General features: G+C 44.1%; 1 protein-coding gene across 4 annotated transcripts in view; it reads right to left on the reverse strand.

The window, feature by feature from the left end:
* The window catches only part of agap2 (ArfGAP with GTPase domain, ankyrin repeat and PH domain 2), a 24683-nt gene extending 1627 nt beyond the window's left edge, over positions 1 to 23056 (reverse strand). Inside the window, exons 1-18 of one of the 4 annotated variants that reach the window (XM_047594221.1) lie at positions 22701 to 23056; positions 12157 to 12215; positions 11220 to 11307; positions 10986 to 11071; positions 10729 to 10864; positions 9768 to 9902; positions 9501 to 9619; positions 6417 to 6569; positions 6201 to 6275; positions 5753 to 5857; positions 4202 to 4376; positions 3160 to 3276; positions 2896 to 3030; positions 2535 to 2594; positions 2110 to 2261; positions 1925 to 2015; positions 1549 to 1771; positions 653 to 932 (exon numbers count right to left, since the gene is read on the reverse strand). In XM_047594221.1, coding sequence (XP_047450177.1) covers positions 653 to 932; positions 1549 to 1771; positions 1925 to 2015; positions 2110 to 2261; positions 2535 to 2594; positions 2896 to 3030; positions 3160 to 3276; positions 4202 to 4376; positions 5753 to 5857; positions 6201 to 6275; positions 6417 to 6569; positions 9501 to 9619; positions 9768 to 9902; positions 10729 to 10864; positions 10986 to 11071; positions 11220 to 11307; positions 12157 to 12215; positions 22701 to 22863 — 2352 coding nt within the window. In that variant the 5' untranslated portion in view covers positions 22864 to 23056. Of the gene's footprint in view, positions 1 to 652; positions 933 to 1548; positions 1772 to 1924; positions 2016 to 2109; positions 2262 to 2534; positions 2595 to 2895; positions 3031 to 3159; positions 3277 to 4201; positions 4377 to 5752; positions 5858 to 6200; positions 6276 to 6416; positions 6570 to 9500; positions 9620 to 9767; positions 9903 to 10728; positions 10865 to 10985; positions 11072 to 11219; positions 11308 to 12156; positions 12216 to 15539; positions 18111 to 22700 lie in introns of those variants that run through there. The other 3 variants (XM_047594196.1, XM_047594213.1, XM_047594205.1) reach the window with 3 other exon arrangements.
* Between the last annotated feature and the right edge of the window lie 1529 nt (positions 23057 to 24585).

A 24585-nucleotide genomic window follows, 5' to 3' on the forward strand; every position in this document is an offset into this window, starting at 1 on the left:
TGAAGTGCAGTTCTCCGAATGGCCACTTGAGGCTGTTTCCAATAATGAATCAATCCCTATAGTTCAGTGCTGCCCAATTCCGGTCCTTGGGAGCCACTGCCCTGCATGTTTTCCTCCAACACACCTGATTCAAATGATCAGCTCGTCATCCAGCTCTGCAGTGGCAGTGTGCAGTGTGTTGGAGGAGGGAAACATCGAAAACATGCAGGGCAGTTGCCCCCGAGGACTGGAATTGGGCAGCACTGAACTATAGAACTAGACAGTAAATATTTTTTGGCTATTCTTCAATTATGACAACATTATGATATAAATGTTTATACAACTGAGCTGCATGTAAGTGTGAAACGCTATGCATAATTAAGGACGGACTAAGAACAGGTATTTCTCGATTACCTCGAGCCACCACACTGAACTTTTAAACTACTCAGGGCTCATCCACCTTTACATACAGTAGCACTCAAACTAAATTCATTTAGTTTATATTGAGTCTGTTCTCTAAAGATATGCCAAGTAACTAAAGTAACACACAGTAGATGTCTCGTTGTGTCTAGTTGTTTCTAATTTACATTTCATACTCTTGAAATATTACTTGGTCGGACACTAACTAATTGTTTCTGACATGTGTGAGTGTCACTTAAAAGGAGAAACGCACCCAGACGAGCAGCTGAGTCATGACGACGTCTCCCAGCTGACAGGCGGCGTGCAGAGCCGTGTGAGGCGACGAAGGCGACCCCGCCGGCTGAGCGTTGATTTGCTCCTTGGTGCTGTGGGCCAGAAGAAGCAGCAGCCTGGGCAGATCTCTCTCAGTCACGGCAGAGAGCAGCCACGTCGCCATGCCGTCGTCTGGAAGCTGGCTCCCTGCTGCCGGCTGAAGGGGCGCCACGAACGCCCGCTGTTCATACTTAGCACGGATCCACGACTCTCTCTCCTCTCTAGAAAAACAGAAACACGCAGGCGATGCATTATTACACACGCAGAGACGTTAGGAGGAAATTAAACGTCAATACAAGTCCACCGTTCAAGTGTAAAGCCTCAAAGTTCAACGCCTTCTCCACGCGTTAACATCGGAGATCCAGATTTATGAGTTGGCTCATCGCATTTTACACTTTTAATAAATGGTTTATCACCATTAATCAAAGCTGTACAGCTGTGATAGTCACAGTCACAGTTGGTAAATTACACACAGGCAGTGACATTTTCAACAAGGAAAATGACGGGTTCCCAATGCAACCCTCAGCTCTCGTCCATGTCACTGGATTTAACTTGCACACCTTTAATTCTTTGAGGAAGGCTCAATTATAAAACATGCAAGTGTCTTTAAATCTTTAAACCACCACAGCTGTCATGGCAGCAATAATTCAAAGATGTTCAACGGTGCTTCAGGGCTGGAACTGGTGACACCTGCTACGCTATATATGCTACGTAGCAATGTTTTCGGTGGGAAAGCATCAAAATCTACACGTGTCTACAAGGACCGAAACCAGCCGCTGTTTGAGAGTCATTCATCCGACTGAAATGTGCTTTATCCGCCGATTTGGCCGAACCCACCGTGTTGCCGTGGGCGTGGGTTTGGCTCGGCCCTGGGTGCAGCTCTCCCAGATGCTGTTGGCCATGTGGTTTCCGATGGCGGCCAGGACTTGCGTGAGCTCACCGGGCCAGTCGTCCAGGTCCAGAGACCGAACACGAGACAGGTGGGTGCCCAGGTTTCGGTGGATCCCCGAGCACTCGATGCAGATCAGCGCGCCCAGGTTGAGACTGGCCCAGGTGGGATCTGCAGGGTGAGAGAGGAGAGGCTGGTTACGGGAAACATTCCCGTAGAGAATCTAGAAATACTAAAGAGTGGAAATTAACAATGTACAAATGATGAAGAAGAATCATCCTCCGGAGGAAATGTGCAGCTGGAGGGAACCATGCCGACACTCACTCTGTGCTTCGCAGTCCACACATAGACTGTTGCCTTTGGCGTTTCGGATCGCCTGCAGTGCCACGGCCTCACTGTGACTGCTCCTCCGTGCCTGCAAAACATATTTTAATCATTCACACACGTACTTAAAATGCACCTCTGTATTTGTGTGAATGCAGGAGGAGTAACACGTATCGATCGGTGACCTTGTTTCTGCCACTCTCGCACGACTGCAGGCTCGCCAGGATCTGGCTCTCTATGGCCGCCACCCAGGAGTCCCTGTCCTCCAGGCTCGGGGCCTCAAAGTGCCACGTCTGTCCGGTGAACGACACGATGATGAAGTCTGCATTCTCTTCTTCTGCAAGTAAAAGCGCAGCGTAAGAGACTCCACTGAGACTGTCACAGCAGACTCATCACGGAGCATTCAGTCAATGAAGGAAGTCCAAAATTACAAACAAATGCCAAAGAGCAGCTTGATGGAAGGTGAGAACAGAAAACGTTGTGGGTTGTTAAAATGAAAACGATTGGACTGGGATGCAGGTAATGAACCTCAGGCACACAGGAAAGAAAAAGATGTTGTATGGAAATTAGAGCATGAGCTGATTCGAGCTCCATCACCCTCAGTCGTTACCTGTCTTATTAATGTTTCTCAAGCTACCAAAGCTCTTTAATTTCCACATTTTGCGTTTGGCTGCAGAGCAAAGGACAAGCACAAGGAAAGGAGACACAGATAAAGACAAGGGTTTAGATAAAGGATAAAGAAAGGATTCAAGACGTTTGCTAATTCATATCCTTTTAGACGAAACAGAGGTGAAAAGAGAAGGAAAACTGCACAGCATTTTTCGTAAGTAGTTTTAAGTTTCAAGTTGTTCGTAGTAAAAAGCTTTTTTTGGAAACACCCCCAACACATTCGTAACATTCTCTCTATTGACTTTAGCACCTGCGTGGATATATTTTCAGGAACGGGAAGACCGGGAAAAAACTTGCTTTACCTTCAGCTTGCCCAGCGGCCGCATCTCCCTTCTGATTCATGCTCTTCTTCCTCCTGTTCTTCTTCCTGTCACTCATTGGAGATGATTGGCTGGCGTCCTTTCCAGAAAAAGGACTGGCTGTCCCTTCCAGGGTGTCTGACATTTGGTGCAGAAGAAGAATAAATCACCCATGACAGCATTGTTTGCCGTTGCTACAAAGCCACAGATGAAGTGTTTTTGAAGAGGTGGCAACGACTGAAAGGTTTTACTCAGGGTGGTACATACCGACACTTTGTGCTTTGGTGGACAATGAGGACGGGCAGCGCTGAAGTCCTCCTTGAGGGGACAAACCACCAGACCGGTCGTCGACTACAGAGAGAGTGGCCGGACACAGCTGAGGAACTAAGTAGAGAACAACGTGTTATTACGACGTGCAAAGCAAATTTAGTCGTGATCTTACAGACTTTCAGTCTACGGCAGGTGAAATGTTTCATCCTCTCATCTTCCAGTGTGAAAGAGGGACATAAAAGTTTGCTGCTCTTCTGTATGATGGCACCCTGGGTACTCTTAAAGGTTTGTGTCCCTCAGCAGAAACAAACCTCAGTCCACTGTTTTTGTGGAAACGTACAAAATGGTACAAATCTAAAGCCCAGAGACACAAGCCGACATCAAAGCGCCACCAGCAACAGAGAAGGACTTTGACGTCCCCTCACATCATCTGTGTTGTACTCGAACATACCACAAACACTGCAACCACTGACACACACGGTCTGCTTCTGAGTGAGAGAAAATAACTATTGGTCTACAGTTTATTAATTCTAAATGAACACACTGTTGTGAACATATTTGTGCGTTTAGCTGTTCAGATGAGATGGATCTGTTGTTTGGTTTAATCCCATTTCTTCTGTTTGTGCTAAAGTGAGCAGCCAATAAGACGGATGTCTCTAACCCGTGTGTACTGCCTCATATTCAGTATTGGTGAATGCTTTTAGTTCATAACTCTGTTCATAACTGTCTTAAAAAGAAAGAGCTTCACTGAGTCACAGCGTAAGAATAAATATAATTCATCTGTATGATCATAACCAGGAAGCTTTAAAGAATAAGAATGAGTGATATTCTACTTTACTGTAGCCAAATACCAAAATAATACCCAAAAAATGCACTTATAATAAGATTTGCTTAAAACTACAGGAATATGCTGTCCTTTTTTCTATTAACATCTTCAACAGGACCCAATGAAGACCACAGGCACTAGTAAATTTGGAATATAATCAGTTCTGATCTCTTAATGAAATGTGTTCGCAGTGAGAAACGCTAGAAGTAGCACCTGTACTGCTGCTATCAGCGGCTGTCTGCTCTTTACTCAGCCCGTTAACTCCAGCTCCTGGGGGTACAGGTGAGGGGCCCACAGGTGCGACCGCTCTTGGAGGACGTTTCCCAGGAACTTTAACTGTCACACGTAGCAGGTCAATTTCCTTTCCATGAATATTCTGCATGTAGTCCTGAAAATGACAAACATCACATGACACTATATCACATGACACATTATTACAGAATATTTTAGTGCGTATGTGACTTTGCAAAATGCAAAGGCATAAAGTGAACATGAGAGTGTGAGTATTTTCCTGTAGACATATAAAATCATGAAAATTCTCTATTTTGCTCAAATTATGTTTTAATATTTAACGTCGTCCCGCTCTTTCCCCGTCATTCTAGCTGCTGGTATGTTGGTGGCTATTTCAGCTAATGTGCTAATGTTAGCAAGACTTTAAATATAATTCAGTGTTAATGACATAATGTTGAACTAGTCTAATTTTATCAAACCTACACTACCAGTCAAAAGTTTGGACACCATGAGAAGGTGTGTCCAAACTTTTGACTGGTAGCGTAGGTTTGTGCTAAAGTTGTTTTACCGTGGTAGCTGTCGCTTTAAATTCTCACACAGCACATAATGTAATTTACATATGATTAAAGGGTTAACATCAACACTAAAATGTCATTCACTTTTAGTGCAACTTCTTATGTCATGCTAATATTGGTTAGCCAGCTAATTAAGCTAACAGAATGTTTTGATAACGTTAGCAAGCTAACTGAAACCTGTCTCTAATTGTAAAACATAGTCAAATTGTGAGGCACCAAGATTAGATTTTTAACATCCTGTATATGATGTGGTATATGGTTTATTTATTTATTTTTTGTCTTTTCTAACTTGTACTTGAACAAGATAACTTCTGGGACAATGAGCTTGTCTGTTACTGGATGCAACCCCAACTTCAGTAAAATACAGTAAAATATGAACAGTAGTTTTAAATATATTATCTTTTCACATTTTCTGTGCAAGTGGAAAAAGTGAGGACAAGATACTGTGTTCTAATTATTTTTTAATGAAGAGTGTGGGCTGCTTGAATCTTTAACATTGCTAAGCTAACTAGTTAAACAATTAGCCTCTGTGGCTCATAGACAGAAATAATTGCCTAGTTGCCTAATTCTTATAATTTGACAATTGTTGACCAAACAACTAGTATATACGCTTCCCATTTGAAAAAAGCCATAGATCAAACAGAACGAGGTTTGGGTGTGCAGTGCATTATGGGACATGTAGGGAAATATAGTTGAGTGTCAAGGCTAAGGCCTAAAAAAAAAAAAAAGAAGTTAGCTTTCATAGCTTATAAAGGACAGTGTCTGCAACAACGAATAAATTAATGATGACTGAAAATAATACTATAATAATATCCCCCAAATGTCTGAAATGAACCTCATCTTTAAGTGGAGTTACAGTTGAAAAACTGCAGCTGCTTTCTCCCCAGTGAAACCCCCTCTTGTTGCTGCTTCTCTGCGTTTAAGTGCTGTATTGATCCGTGCTGTAGTGTTCTCTTACACTGTGGCTGGAGTGGTAAGACAGTGTGCCATTTTTGGACAGGGTGACGTATTTCTTCTTCCACTCCTTGTTCAGAGAGCTCCCGCTCCTCTTCCACAGGATGCCCTGTCGAAAAACCATAGCCGAGGTCACACAACAAACAACAGCTCTGAATCTGCCTAAATTTAGAGTCAGCACAAGCATCCTTTCAAAGCGTGGCTGCGTAACAGAAAGAGTTTGGCGACAACAGCTGAGAGCGTTTATATAAATAGAACACCTATGAGAAAGGTTGAAAAGGATGAAAGAACAGATTTTTGTGCTGCTTATGTAAGATGAAATAAATAGGCAAGTACATTTTTGTTCCTGGCTAGTTTCTGTCCAGGGAATCAGCACATATCAGCGCGCTGGAAGCAGACTCCAGCCTGTAAATCCCCACATCACTGAACACTTATGAAATGTTAACCCCAACCTGTTTGATGGGAGTGCCCCGCTGGCTGCTCGCGTCTCCTTTGGCATCACCGGCTTTTTTGTCCGGGTCCCGGTTCTGAAACGGATCAGGAAAGTGTTTAAAGGAGCAGACATTTTCAGCGGGAGGGGGGATCTCAGAGGGACGAATGGAGTGAAATGATGGTGAGATGGCAGGAATCTGAGAGGTGTGAGACACCAGTAGTTGGCGACGACTGACCTTGAACAGGGAGGGCCGTCTGGGGATGCCCTTCAGAGCACGTGAGTTGACACTGCCTCCCCCCTCTCCCTGTGAAACCCGCAGCTCTCTGTGGCCCACCACGGGGGTGGAGGGGAGGGAGTAGGCGTAGCCACTACTGGGGCCATTACTGGCCTGAGCGGAGGAGGAGGAGGAGGAGGAGGAGGTGGAGGAGGAGTGACGGCGGGGTCAGGAGGTCAGGATGCAGACGGAAATGGGAAATGGAGGAGTGAGGGAGGAGATGGAGAGAGTGAGCATGGGTTGAAACAGATGGAACATATTTACTAAACGTGGGTGGTGATGGACGGGAGGATTTCATCAGCTGTTGATCACTGTGACTGACGCTCGTGGAGCTGAGATGGATTTAAAGGAAATGGTCCTGGTGATTATGCTGACATATGATTTTAACATTTATGTTACTCTTCCTTGATATGAATGAAAGCTAGTAAGTAAAATAAGCAGAATACACTAAATGTAAAAGTACATAAAAAAGTGCCTTGATTTATAGAATCTGATTAAAGTCAAAGCTGTAACAGGAGGTGTAGCCCCCTTTGAACTATTATGAATATCATATATCTTAATATTACAAAAAATTAATAACTAGATTATTTTCTTTATTTATTAATAACTGAACGGATAAGTGAAATAATAAATAATTAAAGAATTCTATCTTTTAAAAATTCTAAATGAATGGACTCGTGTCAGCTCTTCTTGTGTTCACTGTTGAGCAATTAATGTACGACTAAACATAATGTTTTATGGGCTTTCTTTATGTTTTCTGTGTAACACAATCACATGTGAAGTAAGTAAAGCTTTTTGTAGTAAAAAGTACAATATTTTTATGAACTGTAGAGCAGTACATGTATAAAATATTCTCTTCATATATTCATCATGACTGTCTCTTGGTTTAGATTGAAAGCATAGTTGCAAGTTTGCGTTGTGCTCAGTGGGAAGTTTGGGAGTGACTTATTTTCTTCCATTTTGAGGGGAAATAAATAAAGGCGTGCACCAAGTTCATGGTGATACATTAAAGCACTGCTGAGGCGCTTCATTCTGGAGCTGCTAGCACAGCACAAACAAATCTGATTAGCATGATGTCAGACAAATATAGGGGCCACTGTTTGAAAAAGGGGAGGAGCTAAGTCAGTTAAGAGAATTAAACACCTGCATAGCAACAACAGAACACTTTCATCTGTGTCCCATTTTCATATGAGGTCTTATGTAATGTCTGTCTAGACGAGGAAAAACTGCATTTATGCAAACAACAGAGTATTAATAACTAGCGAACAAGTTTCACACCTGGCTGTATTTACTTTCTGGGAGTCTTTATTATAGTTTTACCCCCTGTGGGATACGACCTGTGCCATGGGGAAATAGAAGGTACTGGAAGGTACTTTTTTGATTATAGGTCAGGAGGAAATATTTAACCATTTATGTAACAGCTGCATTTACTTTGCGTAAGAGCATTACACAAATATATAATTAGTCTAAAATGCCTGGCATGGTTAGACGATAATTAATGGCAACCAACACCACAATAAATAAGATACTGTTTAATAATAATCCAAACATATACTGAGGTATTTTTAGTTGTATCTAGGTCAAAATACACATGTATTTTGTCTTGGGGCTTGATGGGGTATTTTAATAGTGATCTAAAGGCATAAAACACAACTTGATATATAGTATCTTTTCTCCATTACCCTCCTCCTCATTTCTGCTCAAGGTTGGAAAAAGTCCAGGCAAAGTGTCTGCTGAGAAGCCGAGAAGCATCTCGACGTATTTAAAAATGGTGAGTTCATCGTTTTTTTTCCTTTTTCTATTTTAGCCTTAAAATATTTGACTGAAAAGTGTCACAGGCGCGTAGGCCCTCGTACAGCCCATTCATAAGGTTAATTCAGATTAAACTTTGTCGCTTTTTCTCACACATTTTGTATTTTGTACAATTTATAATCCACAACATGACCGCTGTTTACAACATGCACTATCACACTACTACATTCAAGACGGCCGACATAAATAAATTGTCAGTTGTACATGAAGGTGTTGTTTTTTCCACTTGGCGTTTTTCACTTTGAGTGTTACTTGTTTTAAGTGATCGTGGTAAAGTATACAGTGCGTTCTCCCCCAAAGCGTTGATTAGGAATAACACTCACAGGGAGTGAATACACTTGTAGGACAAGTTAAAAATCAACACTGTGCTGGGAGTAACTTCCTAACACTGAGGAGACGATTCTGTTTAACACTGTTTAAAACTCTCTGCGTCAAATGTAAATAACACTGCTGGCGTTATTTCATTGAAGTGTAAAATGAACACTGATTGACTAACACTCAGTGCAGAAGTAGAGTACACAAGTACACAACATGAACCATAACTAGAGTTGAACTGACTCTACAGCCAGAGTAATTTTTACACCCTGTAGGTGAGGACCATATGTTCACTGACTTAGTGTTAAATTGTCTCAGTATGTGTTACAAGAAACGCTGACAACTTTGCTGTGTGGTGAGTCCATAAAGCTTCACTGTGATTTCATAGTTTGCACGACTAAAATCTGTCTGCAGCACTCTGCAACCCTATCTCAGCCATCTGTCCACTTAGACCGCACTTTATCTGTCAGTATGTAGAGTACATGTACATACATCCGCACCAGCTGGATCAAATAACTACGGCCTTCACTAAGTTCAGATACAGTTTGGGCTCTGTGAGGAACAACATCATTTAACTTTTGATTTGTTCTGTCAGCTGAATATCTGGAAAAGAGAAGTGGGCTGGTCCCAAGACAACGAGTTTCAGTTTGGTTATTCGTGTCGTTTTTGGTGGAAAACAACTTTTAAACACGAGTTAACAAATATGCACAGAGCCTGGGTTGACTGTTCAATCACAAATATAGATTAATGTAGCCGATAACTCTGAGACAAGGTCAAGATAATGAAGATAAAGCTTGTCGGGAGTAACTCCTGAAGAAGTAAAACAGTGTAACATTGTATTCGTTTTGTAGCGTGTGTGATTGGAGTAAATAAAAACTACAAATACAAAGTGACAGCTGTTATGGTGTGGTTTTATACCTGTCCAGGGAAGGATGCTGATCCAGGCGTGGAGCCTCCAGAGTGACTGGGCGAGTTGGGCAGAGACTTGCAGGCCTGAAGCGCCGCCTGCCTCTTCAGAGCCACAATCTTCTGGGCGGCTAAAAAACACACACAGCAGCCGTTCAGCCCTTTCCTTCACTGGCTCACGGCGAAGCATCTAGGACTACAGCTTTTCCTGGAGAATCACAACTCTAGACCTGTGTTGTTTGCGCACTGACTGCGGTGATAAAATCTGAAGCGGCTCACCCTCTGAAAATACTCGATCAACGTTGAACCCGTAAGTGGCGCAGGTCTCGTAAAACAGTGAGTGGCGCACGTCGATACACAGCTGCCTGGCCCTCTGATCCTCAATCACACGAGGGTTGGTGCTGCTGATTTTATCTGAATGAGCAAACAAGATCAGAAGACACAAAGCTGTGAATTATGACACAGACTTAAGACATGCAGGTTTAGTTCAAGTGGCAGCTACCAGGATGAAAAATGTTTTAATTTCAAATATAGATTAACATGAATCCAACATATTTTGGTTCAGCCCACCATTTCACACAGAGCGCCACTCCAGTTAATCTAAGCTTCCTGTGCACAGTTGGCCCCGCCCCTATTGCTGCTGAGCCAATCACAAGGCCTCATATTACACACTGACTCAGGTGCCCCACAATTGGCCAAGAGCCTGTTCAGTCCCCATGTGAACTCATGAGAAGCACTCTGCAATATTATATATACAGATATATGTGTGTTTATGTTTTTTATGGCAGTTGCACAATTGAAATTTTAAAAAATGAATATTTGAAACTGTGTATTATTTGAATATCTTAATACTGAATGTAAAATGACAATAATAATGTATATATATATATATAAATAGCACTAGGCTGAGTTTAATATAGAACACATATAGTAGGTAGGGGGTCCCTACTTAATCTCTGAGTTTGGGGTCCTTGGCCTGATTTAAAATTAAAGTTATGCATGAATGAGGGTGCGGCCGCTTTGAGTGACAGGTGGATGCCGTCTCAGGTTGCTATCTGTCTGACTAGGTGACACCCGTCTGCTCCACTCATGCTTCATCTCTTTGACCATTTTTGAATTGGCCAGGAGTCAGGTGGAGTCAGGCTCTGCCTGTGACATCGTTTGTTATCCACTTGAGAAACGTGTCGTGTCAGGACACATAAATGCACGTGTCTCTGACCCGAGCGACTTGTGCGCTGACCTTGGGTGCCGACCACTATGACCGGGATGTCTGAGCGGTGGGCGTTCAGCTGGCTGTAGAGCTCATACAGGTCCTTGAAGCTGGCTTCGTTCTCCAGGCTGAAGACCAGGATCACGGCATCGACCCAGCTGCTGAACTGGATGAGGGAGGAGGAGGGAGACGTTAGCTCTGTGCCGTGGGAGACGAAGTCCGCAGGTGTTGGACGCCGACCGCACGGTCGAACACGTACACATATACACAATGGCACAAATAAGCACCTGTGCATCAGGTGGCCCAGCTTCCTCTCGGATCAGTAATAAATGACTCTGACCATCCACCAGCACTTCCTTTTTATATCTGCCACCTGACAAGGACAAAGACAGTGACAGACAGGTTATTTACCAGCTTGACAGGCCATGCATGAAGCCATATCACACTGCTGGCTGCGCTAAGCCGAGTGCGCCCAGTCGTCTCTCAGAATAATATCAAATGCAAGTGTGTGAAGACTTTACCGTCAGGCTTCTCGATCGCAGTATAACTGCCCGTGATGTATTTGTTCACCAGCGCTGACTTGCCACTTTTCTGGCTTCCCAGAATGCCCTGCGAGAAGAGGAGAGGGAAATACTTCACCAAGAAGTTAAGTCAGGGTCAGCAGTCATGCACATTCACAGCGCAGTATATCAAATATAACCCTGAGCTAAATTAAAGCACATTTAAAGTACGCTTTCAGTTCCTCTACTGAAAATATTGTGGTTCCTTATAGTCATTGTATGGCGTCTGTTACTGAATCTATTGTTTTGGCCTTTAGACTGCTGTACTCTTTAGCCATCCAGCCACAGACGGTGGTGGACAAAAAGCTCTAAAAATATTCCTTTACAAAATTTATATATGCAAAATTTTACTAGAGCCAAAATATTACACAAGTACGTTTACCTAAGGATGGCCTCTTCACAAATCTTCTATTATTAAACAAGAGCTTTACTTTGCCCTCAATATGTCTTTTTTACAGAAGGTCATGGCGGTATTTTTTTTATACATGCAAATTTAAAAAAAAAATAAAAATACCGACTCTGTCTGTAGTTTCAGGTTAAATTACTCAAGCATTACTCAACCATATCCAGTGACTGTGCATCCGCCATGGTTCACATAAGAGAAACTCTCAAGGGTTTACAAACTTCGATTACACACATCTGACTCAATTATGACTAAGTCCTACAGACTAGTTTCACTCTAGGCAGCTACAAATGTTTCGTTTTTCTAATGCTTCTGAAAGGGATAAAATAGAGAACTCACTCTAAAATGACTTTCTTCATCTAACATCACTACAAGTTTAACTGTTTCCTGTGTGCACTGCGCTTTGCTTCAAGTTTGCATTCTTAATAAAAAGTAAGTGTGAGTGAATGGAATAGATTGTGGGCAGTGAGTGGTGACCGTCCACTCTTCCCTCACCAGTCTCAGCTCGGAGATGGATCTGCTCAGGGTCCACTCCTGGCTGTTGGCGATACTTACTAGAACGAGACAGGCAGAGACAAACAGTCAGTGAGGCAGCGACGCAACAGGGAGATCCATCATTTTGATCGTGGACAGTAAAAAGAGCAGCCATTTTAACGGCCTGTGGAGGAGCAGTAGATCACACAGCCACTGCGAGACGGGCGGCACGTGTGGCCTTGCCTGGTCGCCTTAATGAATATAACCTTTCATTCACAGCAGGGCCTGAGACGGGGTGAAGCCACACCGCTCGTTATCCACTTTGCCTCCATCGTGCTGTAAATGACGGACGGCCGTGCGGTGAGTCGGCCACTAAGAGTTAGATCAGTCAAAGGGCCTAAATAATTATTTTTATTGAACTGACAGGTTAATTCTATAAACAGCGTATGAAACAAATGACTTAAAAATAACACACCAAAAGTTAAACGTTTTTTAATTACAATCGATACAGTATGATTCAATAATCAAACAGTACATATCTACTAAAATATGACAGGCTTTCACCAATATCTCCATATTATGTTATTAAATACATGTTTTTTTACGAAATTTTTGAATATTTTGTTGGATTTTCTATCAACATTACTGAATCAAAAGCTGATAAAAATGTTTGTTGTGGCTAAGAAAATAAACTGGGAGACCGCATGAATGTTCCCGGGGTCTGTTCGCACACTGATGTGTCGACACCCCGTACAGGACGAAAGAGGTGGCGTGGCCCCAGTGTGATGTGAAGCTCACAACCACACACTCGGCTGTAGCTTCACGAGTGACAAAAGGGAAGAAAGAGAAACACAATGAGATAAAATCAGGGTATGACAATGTTAAAATGTTGATACTCAGTAGGCGTATTTCGCCTGTAAATTAGCAGCAGTGCAGCAGAGCTGTCGGCCGAATGTCATTAGTTTTTCTGTGTGTTAAAACATACTAGTGAGGAAACTACGATTTGAATTTAACGACAATGGCAGGTGAAAAAGTCCAAATGTTCTGGCAGTCTGTTGAATAGTGGATGAAACTTTGAATTTTAAACAAAAAAACATCAGAGTCTTCGCAATTCATCATGTGGGAGCCATGAGTAAACCCATCAAGTAGATGCTGAAATATTTCACAGAATGAGTCAAACATATTTATTCTTGGTGCTAAATAGGATTCACAATCTATTTCTTCTAAAAATCACTCAATCATCCAATCCCTATATAATCATAGACATCTTTTTACCCCAAAAAGTCATTTTCAAAATCATTACTTGTTAGTGGACTGGAATAAAGTAACTGACTACAAGTACTCTCGGATATTCCTGGAAGGACACTGATGTAATTTGGATTGGGAGTCAAAAGAAAGTACATTTTTGGGATCAAGACCCTAGTGGCTGTACTTTTACATCCTCCCACGTTAAAAGCACAAGCCTGCGTAGCTGCTGAGGACCACGAATGTACAAAATTGAATATTAATCCGTCCTATAGTGGGAGATGTTTCAATCGCAATCCAAGAGCGGCCCAGCAGTGTGCTGTCCGCCTTTTGTCTTTCCTAATGAATAAGAATAATTAATCAGAAAATACAAAAGAGGGAAAAGAAGAAAAAAAATAGAGAAAGACAACAGAGGACACCGGGAGGATTTGGCAGACGAGAGCAGCAGACACAGTGCCCGCTGTCCTCGGTGTGAATGTGTGATGTGTCCTTCAAAAACAGATGACGATTAAACTCGAGCCCGGGTCTGAATCTGCGGAGCGCCCAGGCCGACAGCACCGCACAGATGCAGCCGGTGATGATGCGCTTCGGATGAGGAGAAAAAAAAAAAAGGGGCCTCACACATGAGCTGCCGCTGCAGGCAGCTCCCTGGGAAAAAGGGCAGCTCCTACCACACAAACACAGACACACACACACACACACACACACACACACTGACTCAGAGCTGTCTTTATGGCCGGCTGCTGGTGCCAGAAGTGATCAGACAGAGTGATCCTTCTGCTGCTTCGACACACACATTTCTATGGGAAGCCAATTATCCACACTCCCTGCTCCAAACCAATCATGGGTGATCCACTACAACCCCCGTCTGCAGCTTGTAGCTGCCATCCAGAATCTGCCACATTCCTAACTTCATTCTGTTTTTAGGAATTTTGTCACAATCCTCTAAACCATGTGTCAATGCACAGCGACACACACACACACGCAGACACACACACACCTCCTCCACCCCTCTGTTTCATCAGGCTCAGCCTCTGTAGCAGCAGAAGCAGGCAGTCCTGCCGGTTGCCATGGCAACACTTCCTCCTGCCACATGTATGTGTGTGAGTGTGTGTGTGTGTGTGTGTGCGGTCGGCGGGGCTAGTCTCACTACTTGAGTGAATCCACAGTGTGCATGTGCAACACCGTGAATACACAATGAGTGAATGAATACATACAACACACACACACTCGCTCTTGTCTCTGAGCAAACTGTGATTTTGAAAGCGCCGTTGTGCGCTGCAGCCGCCGACACGCGCTGTAGAGGAAGGAGCAGCGCGGCGGCAAATCGCAACCAACAATCCTGCATCTTAAAAACCCACATGTGTGCTTTTCACTGCGAATTTAAATGGAACCTGACAGAAACAAAGACGCTCAGAGGGAAGGAAAAAAAAAAAGGAGCCCCATATAGTAGCAGAACATGCAGTGGGAGGAACATCAAAGACGGGATTAGAAATGTTCTTGATTGGTTGTGGATTCTTACTTTCATTTTTGACGTGGGTGAACGAATATCGCCTCACCTCTTTTCAACCGTTCTAGCGTCGGGGAACATAAAGCCGAGGCGAAAACGAGCTGGAGCTATCCATCTGCGGTCGTGCCTCCAGCTCCTCTCCCCTTCGGCTTCATTATGAGATTTAAACCCATGCTGGGAATGCTACTTAACAGTGTCTGTGTGGGGTGTGAGAGGCGATGTGCGTGAGTGCAGATTACCCCTACAGCGGTGTGAAATCGGCCCGCGCTCTGAGGGGAATTAGATTAAGACTGTCCAAGACCATTCTATTGTCAATTCTCAGATCAAAGAACTTCATCTGTCATCAATTTGCCGTCGCACATGGCTTCAGGAGAATGTCTCTTGACATGTGACGGTATCATAGCCTGTAAACGTAATTCTGCGTGGGGTTCTTTAAAAAGATCAACCCCACCCAACCCCCTGCCCTGATTCATTTTAAATGGATGCCTCTTCACAGATGGAGGAGCCACACTCTGATAAATGTCTGGCATGCGACTGCATGCGGGGGCGTCTCTGATAATGGTTTGTTGTCATGTTACGTTATCATGAAGGGTGGATTTAGGGTTCAGTGGGCGACGGTTATGGTGTGTGTGTGTTTGTGACCTCCTACCTTCCTCTTCGCTGGAGTCTCTCTGTATATAGACAGGAGGCGCTGTGGACGATGACCCCGCTGCCCCCGAACTGCTCTTTGTGAAAATGCCACTGATAAACTTGAGCATCTTCCTGTCCTTGGCGGATCCTCGCTGGCCCTGCTGCGCCTGCTGGGCTTCTCTGACCAGCCCCAGGTCCTCAGAGAGACTGTTCAGGTCGCTGTTATCCAGCGTGCGGCTTTTACCCTTTCGTGCTGGTTTGGGGGCCTGGGTGGGGGGCGCGGGGAGGGACGCCGAACCCGTCTTTAGCCTCTCCTTTCTGGGCATGTCTCTCATCACCGCAGCCATGCCCCCGCCGATCTCCAGGGGTAATCCGACCTGAGCCTCGTCCCTCCACCCTTCGGGCCGGCTCGCCTCGGCCCAGGAGGCCCTGCAGGGGCCCGGGGAGCGCGGCGTCACGCGGCAGTCCTTGCGGTCGAGGCTCTGAGCCGAGGTGGGGCTGCGCTCTCTGCCCTCCCTGGAGTCGCGGCCCCGGGTGGTCACGCTGCTGTGGGACTTCAGCAGACTCACGGGCCGCTGCCCGGCCGGACGCATGGGAAGGCTGGTCCTGGTCGGGGTGCGGCTGGGCTCGGCCGCCTCCGTCGGCGGTGTCGTGGTCAGCGACGGAGACCTGCATTGCTTTCCCTCTGGGGTGGCGAGCGCCTTCTCGACTACATCCGCAGACTTCGTCTTCTGAACCGCCACTCTCTCAGCAGGTAAGGGGATCGAGAGGTTGCATGGTGGCTTTTCGCTGACTTTACTCGGGACATCGACGCCGGAGGGCGGTTTGTCTTTCAGAGGGCTCAGAGGTTTTCTCTCCCCATCCTTGAGGTCACCGGTGCCCCCTTTCACATCAGCGACGTCTCCGGCTATTTGCGGTTTCGCCAAAACCACTCCAGCTCCATTCTCAGCCCGCGCGGGAGCTTCACCTTCAGCCTCCACTTTCACCCTGGCCCCGTCTCCCGCACTTCCCCCTGGTCCGGCCTCCAACTCCCTCCCCTGAGTGCTGTTTTTGGCCTCTCCTCCATTCTCCTCCACAGCCTCTACCTTGACCAGGGTGAGGGAAATGAGGTAGGTGGTGCGTTGCTGCAGGGCGCCGCCTCCACTCATGTGGTCAGGCTTTAGTGGACACACAGTAGATGAATGAAACGAGTCACGGGAACGTGAACGACTGACAGCTCGTCAGTGTGTCGGGATGTGGAAGAATCTGACGGCACGACAAAGTCAAAAAACTTACGAGGAGGGAGATTAAGTTTCTCCTTAGACGACACAACAGCAGAGCGACTGCTGGTTTCATCCATCCCCCAATCTCTTCTTCTTTGTTTCGGATTTTAATTTCAGCCACAGATTTCTTTGCCGACTGTAATTGTCATTTCTCTGGGACGCGAAAAACGTAATCCACTCTTACTGACAGCCTTCAGCACACAGTCAAAGCAGCTCTTTTGTTCCAACAACGAATTAAAACCTGCACACTGCATGCAGATGCCGAGACAAACGAATTACGGCAATGCTAATTATTTACTTGACCTTATTTTATGAGCAGCATCCCCGTCTCACATGTCGTTCAGTCCTTCCTCTTCACTGACAGCAAAAACCTCGGTTCAGTCAATGATGAGAACTGTCCCGCATCATACGTCACTAAGAACGTGAAAAGGTGAAGTCTTTAAAAATTCATTGGTGTCACCCTAAAGCGGCATGGCACAGGTCCACGCAGAGCTGAATGCAGTCCGGTCCAGATCATGGGCTCCCACCGCAAGCCTCACATGTGTGTTGACAGCAGCGTCCACTCAGAGAGCGCGGCGACAGGAAGGCGGGCAGCCTCACGGAGAAACACAGGGAGGACACTGACGAGGGCTGGAGGGGATCAGGAGGAGAAGGCAACAGAAGAAGCCCGGGCCCGGATATCTGGGGATGCATGACCGAGCGAGGGCGCGTCCGGCCATCACGCCCCTCTCTCTCTCTCTCTCTCTCTCTCTCCTGGGCCGTTCCGCGTCCTCTGAGCGCATCAGGCGTTGGGCATGACAACGCGCCGCCAGCACAGAGGAGCCGCCGAGGCGAGTCGCCGCTCAAACAGCTCCTCGGCCGCCTCTGAAGCCCCTCCGAAAGAGACGCCGCTGCACAGGTTCACCGAGTCCAAAGCACATGACACACACACATACACACACACACATGCACACACCCTCACACATGCACCGCTCGTCTCTCTCCACGTCCCTCGCAAGCACACCGATAGGAATCTCCGATGTCCCTCCCTCTACATGCCCCTCCTTGTTTCAATAGGCGATCCATACAATGCAGAAGGATCCTGCTTCTCCTCTCTCCCTTCCCCTCCTTTATTTTCTCTCTCCCTCTCTCTCCGTTTCTATTGCTGCTCTTCTCAGACTGTGCAGGGTCCCCGCTCTTTATTGCTCATCCCATCCCCTCCCCTCCATCTTTCTCCCTGCTTGCCGGGGAGGAGGAGGAGGAGGAGGGGGAGGAGGGGGGAGGCAGCGGGTAACGGTTGGTGGTAAAGCAGCAGTGCACACACAGCCGGACCCGCTAAATGACGGGAGACCGCAGGAGAAAAGATCAGAGGGAAGGAGAGGCGAGTAGACAGGGTTAGTCAGGAATGAGAAAGAGTTAAAAAAGAAAAAAAAGAAAGAAAAGATAGATGCATGGGCAGGGTCTGTTTTCCAAGTGTCTCTGTCTCATTTATTCAGCCGCCAGAATAGTTTCATCGGGACCATTCATCGGTCTTCAGCTGTCTATTTTTATTTGTGTGCATAAGCGCGTGTGTATGTGTGCTCATGTGTGTGGCTCTGCGTGGCTCCTCCTCAGTTGGAGGCTTGGCTTGTTTGTTGCTAAGGTGTTACAATCTTCCTGGCTCTGGTGGCACAATCATCTCCTCCATGTCCTTCCTCCTCCTCCTCCTCCTCCTCTGCCTTTGGTACAGTCTGTATCGCAATTGCTCCCAGGATATCAAAATGGTGTTTCTGTGCATGAGTGTGTGTGAGCGAAAGAGGTTTCCTGTGAGTGTATTGATCTGAGTCTATTGCTTAATACGGCGTGTGTTCATTAGCAGAAGTGGGTAAGCTCTGGGCTCGCAGCATGAACCAGGCAATAGTGTGAGAGGACAAGAGTACGGCGGACACTGCATTTAGCTGCAGAATGCAGGTTAGTGATGATAGCAGAAATAATTAATCACGTATGCTGCTTCGTTGTTTGTGTGAAGATATATTTTGAGATCTAATGAATCATCTACAATAGTGAAAAAACTGTGAAAACAGCGCATTACAAATTCCCTTTTTTTTTCTTTTCTAAGAAAATTACCTTCAAATAAGGTTAACTGTGTTTTCTATAAACATTATTAAATTGTAAAAAAATCCATCCAGGTTTACCGTCAAATGTCATAAGAAATCCAATACATGCGATCATCAAATTAATTATGTTCTGCCTGATCGTTAACAGAGAAAAGATCATGTAGCAAAAGCACAAGAGGAACTGCAGCAACAATGTTTTGTGAAACACCAGAAACACTGCAGCAAACATGATTACGCATCCATCACTGGAGTTATTACGGATGCAATTTCATGTTAATTACTCTCTGATTAAAAAAAGAAAAGAAAAAAAAAGACTTGATGTAAAACCAGCGGATGTCTTGTCCCCACAGTGCACCACTCTCAGGCTCCCACCATCAAGCCCATGATACAGGATGTGACTGTCCACCTGCTCAGCCCGCTCCCCCTCCTCTACGCAGTCAGTGAGAGGGCAATAACTACTCACACTGAATACAAAAGACCTCTGACAACCGCTTTTGGCTCAAGGGGAAAACGCACGACCTGAGAGGAGTGACGGTCGCTGCTCCCAACACAGAGCAGGATCATGAATAAAAGGTTCCTAAGCTGAGCTGCTTTTTTAAAAAAGAACCAAACACGCTCTCAAGGCTCAGACGTCATGCCGTGTATAATTTGTTTTATGTTACCTATATTTTTTTCCCACGTGTTTTTAACAAGTGCGAGAACACGACATGCCTGTGCGATTTAACGTGTAAGACATGTAAGGGTGTTGCAGTTTGCAGAACCCTGAATCTCATTATTGTGAAACAGACACCACAACATATAACAACAGTACATGCACAAAAATACTCTTTTACATGCGTGCATACAACGCTCCCTTTAACACACACACACACTGACACCGATGGGTGGTTGTTGTCAGGTGGACAGCGGCCAAGGGTAGTGGTCATGCTGGGTGATTTTTCATTTCTCCTTCACTTTGAGCCGCCCTCACTATCTTTCCCGCCTCCGTTTCTCGCTCTACTGCCACGCTGCAGTGAACACCCCACACCAGTCAGATTCCCATTTAAATGTCTTGATTTAGCACCCAGGAGCCCCTCACCATTTTCTCCCTGCTCCTCCTCCCTCTCTTTTTTTCTGCCTTCCTTGGCACGCAGTCAGTCAACCACAGCCCTCTCGCTTATTAAGTCCAAAGGAGAGGTGGCTTCCTTTTTAGCGCCAGTGAACTCCACACTCACAGAGCCGGGCCCCGCCGAGGAGACGCAGGCTTTGATCCTCACTACAGCGCCGACGCCACAGCAGAGTAATTACACAAAAAACGAATTTGAATATTTTTACACACGAGGATGCCGAGAGTGTGTCGTGATCTGCCAACATCCTAAAAAGACATTAAAATCCACCGGGGACCCGGCCGACCTTCATTTCACAGAGACACAGAGTAACAGGCTAATGAATGACAACATGAAAAGATAAACTGATTTCTCCAGAGTTGGAAAGTGCATTTGCACAATTACATCCAATCATGTGACTACATTTATCAGGGAAATAATGCAATTGTTACTCCCCCTGTACATTGATTAAAGAAGCAAGCCAAGCTGAATGTGCAACATCCCAAATAAGGTTTACATCACATCGTCTGTCTCAAGCCAAAGAATAAGTTGCACTAACTGACACTCTCTTAAGATATGTTTTGAATGCTGATGCTAAAGCCAGCAATAGATACATGGGCAACGAGCAGTTAATTTTTTGAGTTTGTTTTGTTTAGGTGGCTAATTACTTAAACCTTATGTTAAAGGTAGTAAACTAAGAGCACAGCCAGTCTGGAAGTGGGTAGGGGTGGGGGCAGTAGACAATTATTGTTGGTTTCAAAGGCTAATTAGTTATTTTTCTGTAGGCAAATTAGTTCTTGTTAATGTTAAAGGTATGATACTATGAGGACATATAACGTGAGGGAACATTTTGGAACTGGCTGGACAGCAAGTGATTATTTTTTGTTTTGAGGCTCATTAGTGTATGCTAATGTTAAACAGTCCGTGTAAGAGTACCACTGATCTCTGGAAGAAATATAAAACTTGCTAGACAGAGAGTAAGTGGCTTTTTTTTTTCATTTAAAACCGTATCATTTATTTTGTACATTTATTCATATTTAAACACCGGCTACCGTAATATCTATTGTTTTAGTCTGTGCGCAACGCTGCGCGCAACGCTACCGTATTAACTAGTCTACAGCCAACATTTTTCTTCTCATTCATTAAACGATAAAGTTTGAGACATTTTCAGGGGACGTGCCATTCAAAACGCGGACTGTTCCCAGAAATCGGGGGCATCTTGTCACCCTAAGCTATGAAGATAAACGCACACTGAATGTAAGCTAAGTTCACAACTAAAAAATATGTAGCCAGCTACCAAGATGGCTAGCACTCACATTTTGTTTCGATGGCCAATAATTATATCTAGGAAAGTGACGAGGAGCTAGACACTGGCTGGTATTGTTTGTTTTGAAGGCTACTTAGTTTAAGTCTGGGTTGAAGCAAACAAAATACTGATCTGGGGTAAATATGTAACTTGTAACTAGCTAAAAAGCTAGCGGTAATTTTTTTCGTTTTTTTGTTTTGATGGCTAATGCTAATGTTCAGGCAAGTTAAGAGCACAACAAATGGGGAAATTTTGTCTGCTAGAGTTAGTTAGTAAACAGTTCTTCATCTAGAAAATAAAATGGTCATAACAGATGGTCCACATGAATTTCCAGAGGCACATACTCACTTTAGGACATAGTCTCCATCCCTAAATTCAACCGGGGTCTGCAAGATGTTTTTTTTTTTTTTTCCACCTTGCATAGTGAGAGACAGCAGTTCATTGTATACACACTCTGTGGGTGTTACTATTAGCAACTCTCAGACATATGGGACATCTTTAAAGATATCACAAACTAAAAGTGATGAGAAATAAAGTATTTAGTTCTTTAAAATATTTGATATTTTCTAAGCTGGACATATAGTTTTTAATGTAAATTTTTAAATATAATTACCCGTCTATTCTCTCTTCCATATTGACTCATCCTTATGTCAGTATACTGAGAGATACTTTCCACCATTTTGTATTGTGAGTACTTTTACCTGTACTTTAATTCTTTCTTAAGGATAACTAATTGAGAATGCAGGACCTTTTCATGAAACGGCATATGATTATATCGTGGTATTTTCAGTTTGGACCTCGCCTTTTCTGCTTCTACGTGAAAAGGTTTCAGATGAGGCGGAAACACGCAGCGAGTTCAACACATTGTGTCACATTAACAAGAAACAGTGGGAAGTAGAGATATGAGGAAATGATGTAAAACTGATCAGCTTCAAATGTAAAGGACCTGTTTGTCTGAAAGGAAGTGGCTTTGAGGGCAGTTGCAGATTGGCAGACAGGAAGTAGGCCGCACAGCAGGTTTCATCCTGCTGCCATGGCGATGGCGGCTGAGGGATGTTGCATTGGTTGCCCCTGTCCAGAGGCTGACTGATGAATAAATGCCACTACATAGCTGGTGGAATGTGATTTTTTACCCTCAGTGTGAAATGAGCGTACGAATTAACCTCTCTTCCCCGTAAACACGCACCAACTGACACAGGAAGCAGAGAGGACGATATCAATCTGCACTATCTTTTACCCACACACCCCACCAATAAAGCTGACGAAAAGAACGACTAAGGTTTTTGTAAGATTTTTCCTGCACGTCATATCACAACATACATTAAATAGAGAATCCTGATAATATAACAATTACTGAAGTACCTTACCAGTTTACCGTACAGGTAACTTCAAAGAATACAAGGAACCAAAGTTAGTCACAAAGAGCCTGTGAATTTAAGAAGCTCAGCTTACCTTGAATACTGGTGAGGTAAACTTTAAGACCGGAGCGCAGCTGTTTATCCTCCACCCTTTCAAACTGCTTGGAAAGTCTGTTGATTGCACTCTGAAGAGACTCATGCCTCTTGATCTCTGCTTTTATTGCAGCTGAGTTCACCGATTTACTGTTGCTGTTCATCCTGACGCATGGATCGGTTTTTAAACTGAAGCAAAGAGCTGCTTCAGCCCATTTGAACTCCTGTTTGTACGTTCCACGAGAAAAGCTCGAACTTGAGACACAGATGAAGTAGAAAAAGAAGTGAAGGCAGTTTAGGGTGTCTCTCTCTCTCTCTCTAGACCACAAAAGTCAGATCGCGTCAGCGCGTCTGAGTTTCCTCTGCAGGTTTGAACTGAACTGAATACACTTCCTTATTTCAAACGCTTCACTATGATGTAGCGCTGGCTGCAATGTTGTCACAGCATTAAAAAGTCATGTTGTGCTACCGTATAGTTAATAACTGCAGTTACAGTGAAAACATAATAATCTAGAGCAGCATTTTCACAGTTTCTGTATTTTAGTGTCACATTGTGTCTAGATTAAAGGAAATCTGGAAATCTGGCATGTGGTTGGCCTATATGAGCAAATGTCCACTGCTGTGAAAACATATGCAAATGCAAACATTCCCTTGTATATATTGTCATATATATTTCTTATATCTTTACATTCTCTTACTTATTATTATTGCCTGCATTGCTCTTTGTTCTTAACACTGGTACACTTTATGTAGGAGCTGCTGCGCTAATAAAAAGTAATTTCCCCCTGGGGTCCATAAAGTAATTCTGATTCTGATATGGAGGGAACTGCTAACTATTTACCATATCTCTACTTTCTGTTAACCTACTTTATATTATCAGTGCTGCTGCTTGGTGCCTCTAGCATTGACACTGTCCTTGGATCAAACACACATTGTGAAACGTGCCAGACGTTCAGGAAAGCCCAGTATATATATTAAAATATATTCTGACCTCTAATTAGACCCCACGTGGCGCAGTGGTTAGCCCTGTTGCCCCACGGAAGATTGTGGGTTTGAATCAGCAGAGGGTCATTCTTTGTGAAGTTTGCGTGTTGTCTCTTTGTTGTTGCATGTACCTTTGTGGGTTTTCTCAGTGTGATTTGGTTTCTGCCCACAGCCCCACAACATGTACACAAATTGGGCAACAATACTTACTGGACAGGGATGAAATTTCTACAGAACATCTACAAAATACAAATGTATGCAAAGGAGTAAAGGAGAGCTAAAAGAAACAGGTAAATAAATAAGTAAACACATTAAAGAAAGGGAAACAAAGAGAAAGAATGTAATTGTTTATTTGGTATTTAGTGGATTTTAATGTTAATCCTAATGATAGTCATGAAGTAATGGATATGATGTTAATGGGGATATCCATAATATCATGTAACAATATAGTAATATATAATAACATTAAAATAGTCAATAAAGTATTTTCCATTTTATTTTACTAGATAATGCTTATATTTTATTGTTATTTTAATATATATCATTATTATATGACTCATGTTTTTAAGAGTGTTTCTTTTATGTGCAACTAAACAACAGTGGCCTAGTAATTTCCCTTGTGGGTCACTAAAGTCTATTTAAGTCTAACATTATATGAATATATTGGTTGTTGGTAGGTTATGATAAGCATGTGTGGCTTGAGGATGTATACATACAGAGTAGGAACAAGTATTGTTCTTCATAATGAACTCGAATAACAGCAACAAACAAAACAAAACAAAAAAGATTAATTGTTACTGGATGCATAATGATAATGACTGCATAATGGATAAAGGCCAACACCAGACATCTCTAAAGGGGCCAATGATCACGTGATTAGCACGGTGACGTCAGGCGTGGTG

The sequence above is a fragment of the Mugil cephalus genome, chromosome 1 (genome assembly GCF_022458985.1).
Source record: "Mugil cephalus isolate CIBA_MC_2020 chromosome 1, CIBA_Mcephalus_1.1, whole genome shotgun sequence".
NCBI lineage: Eukaryota > Metazoa > Chordata > Actinopteri > Mugiliformes > Mugilidae > Mugil > Mugil cephalus.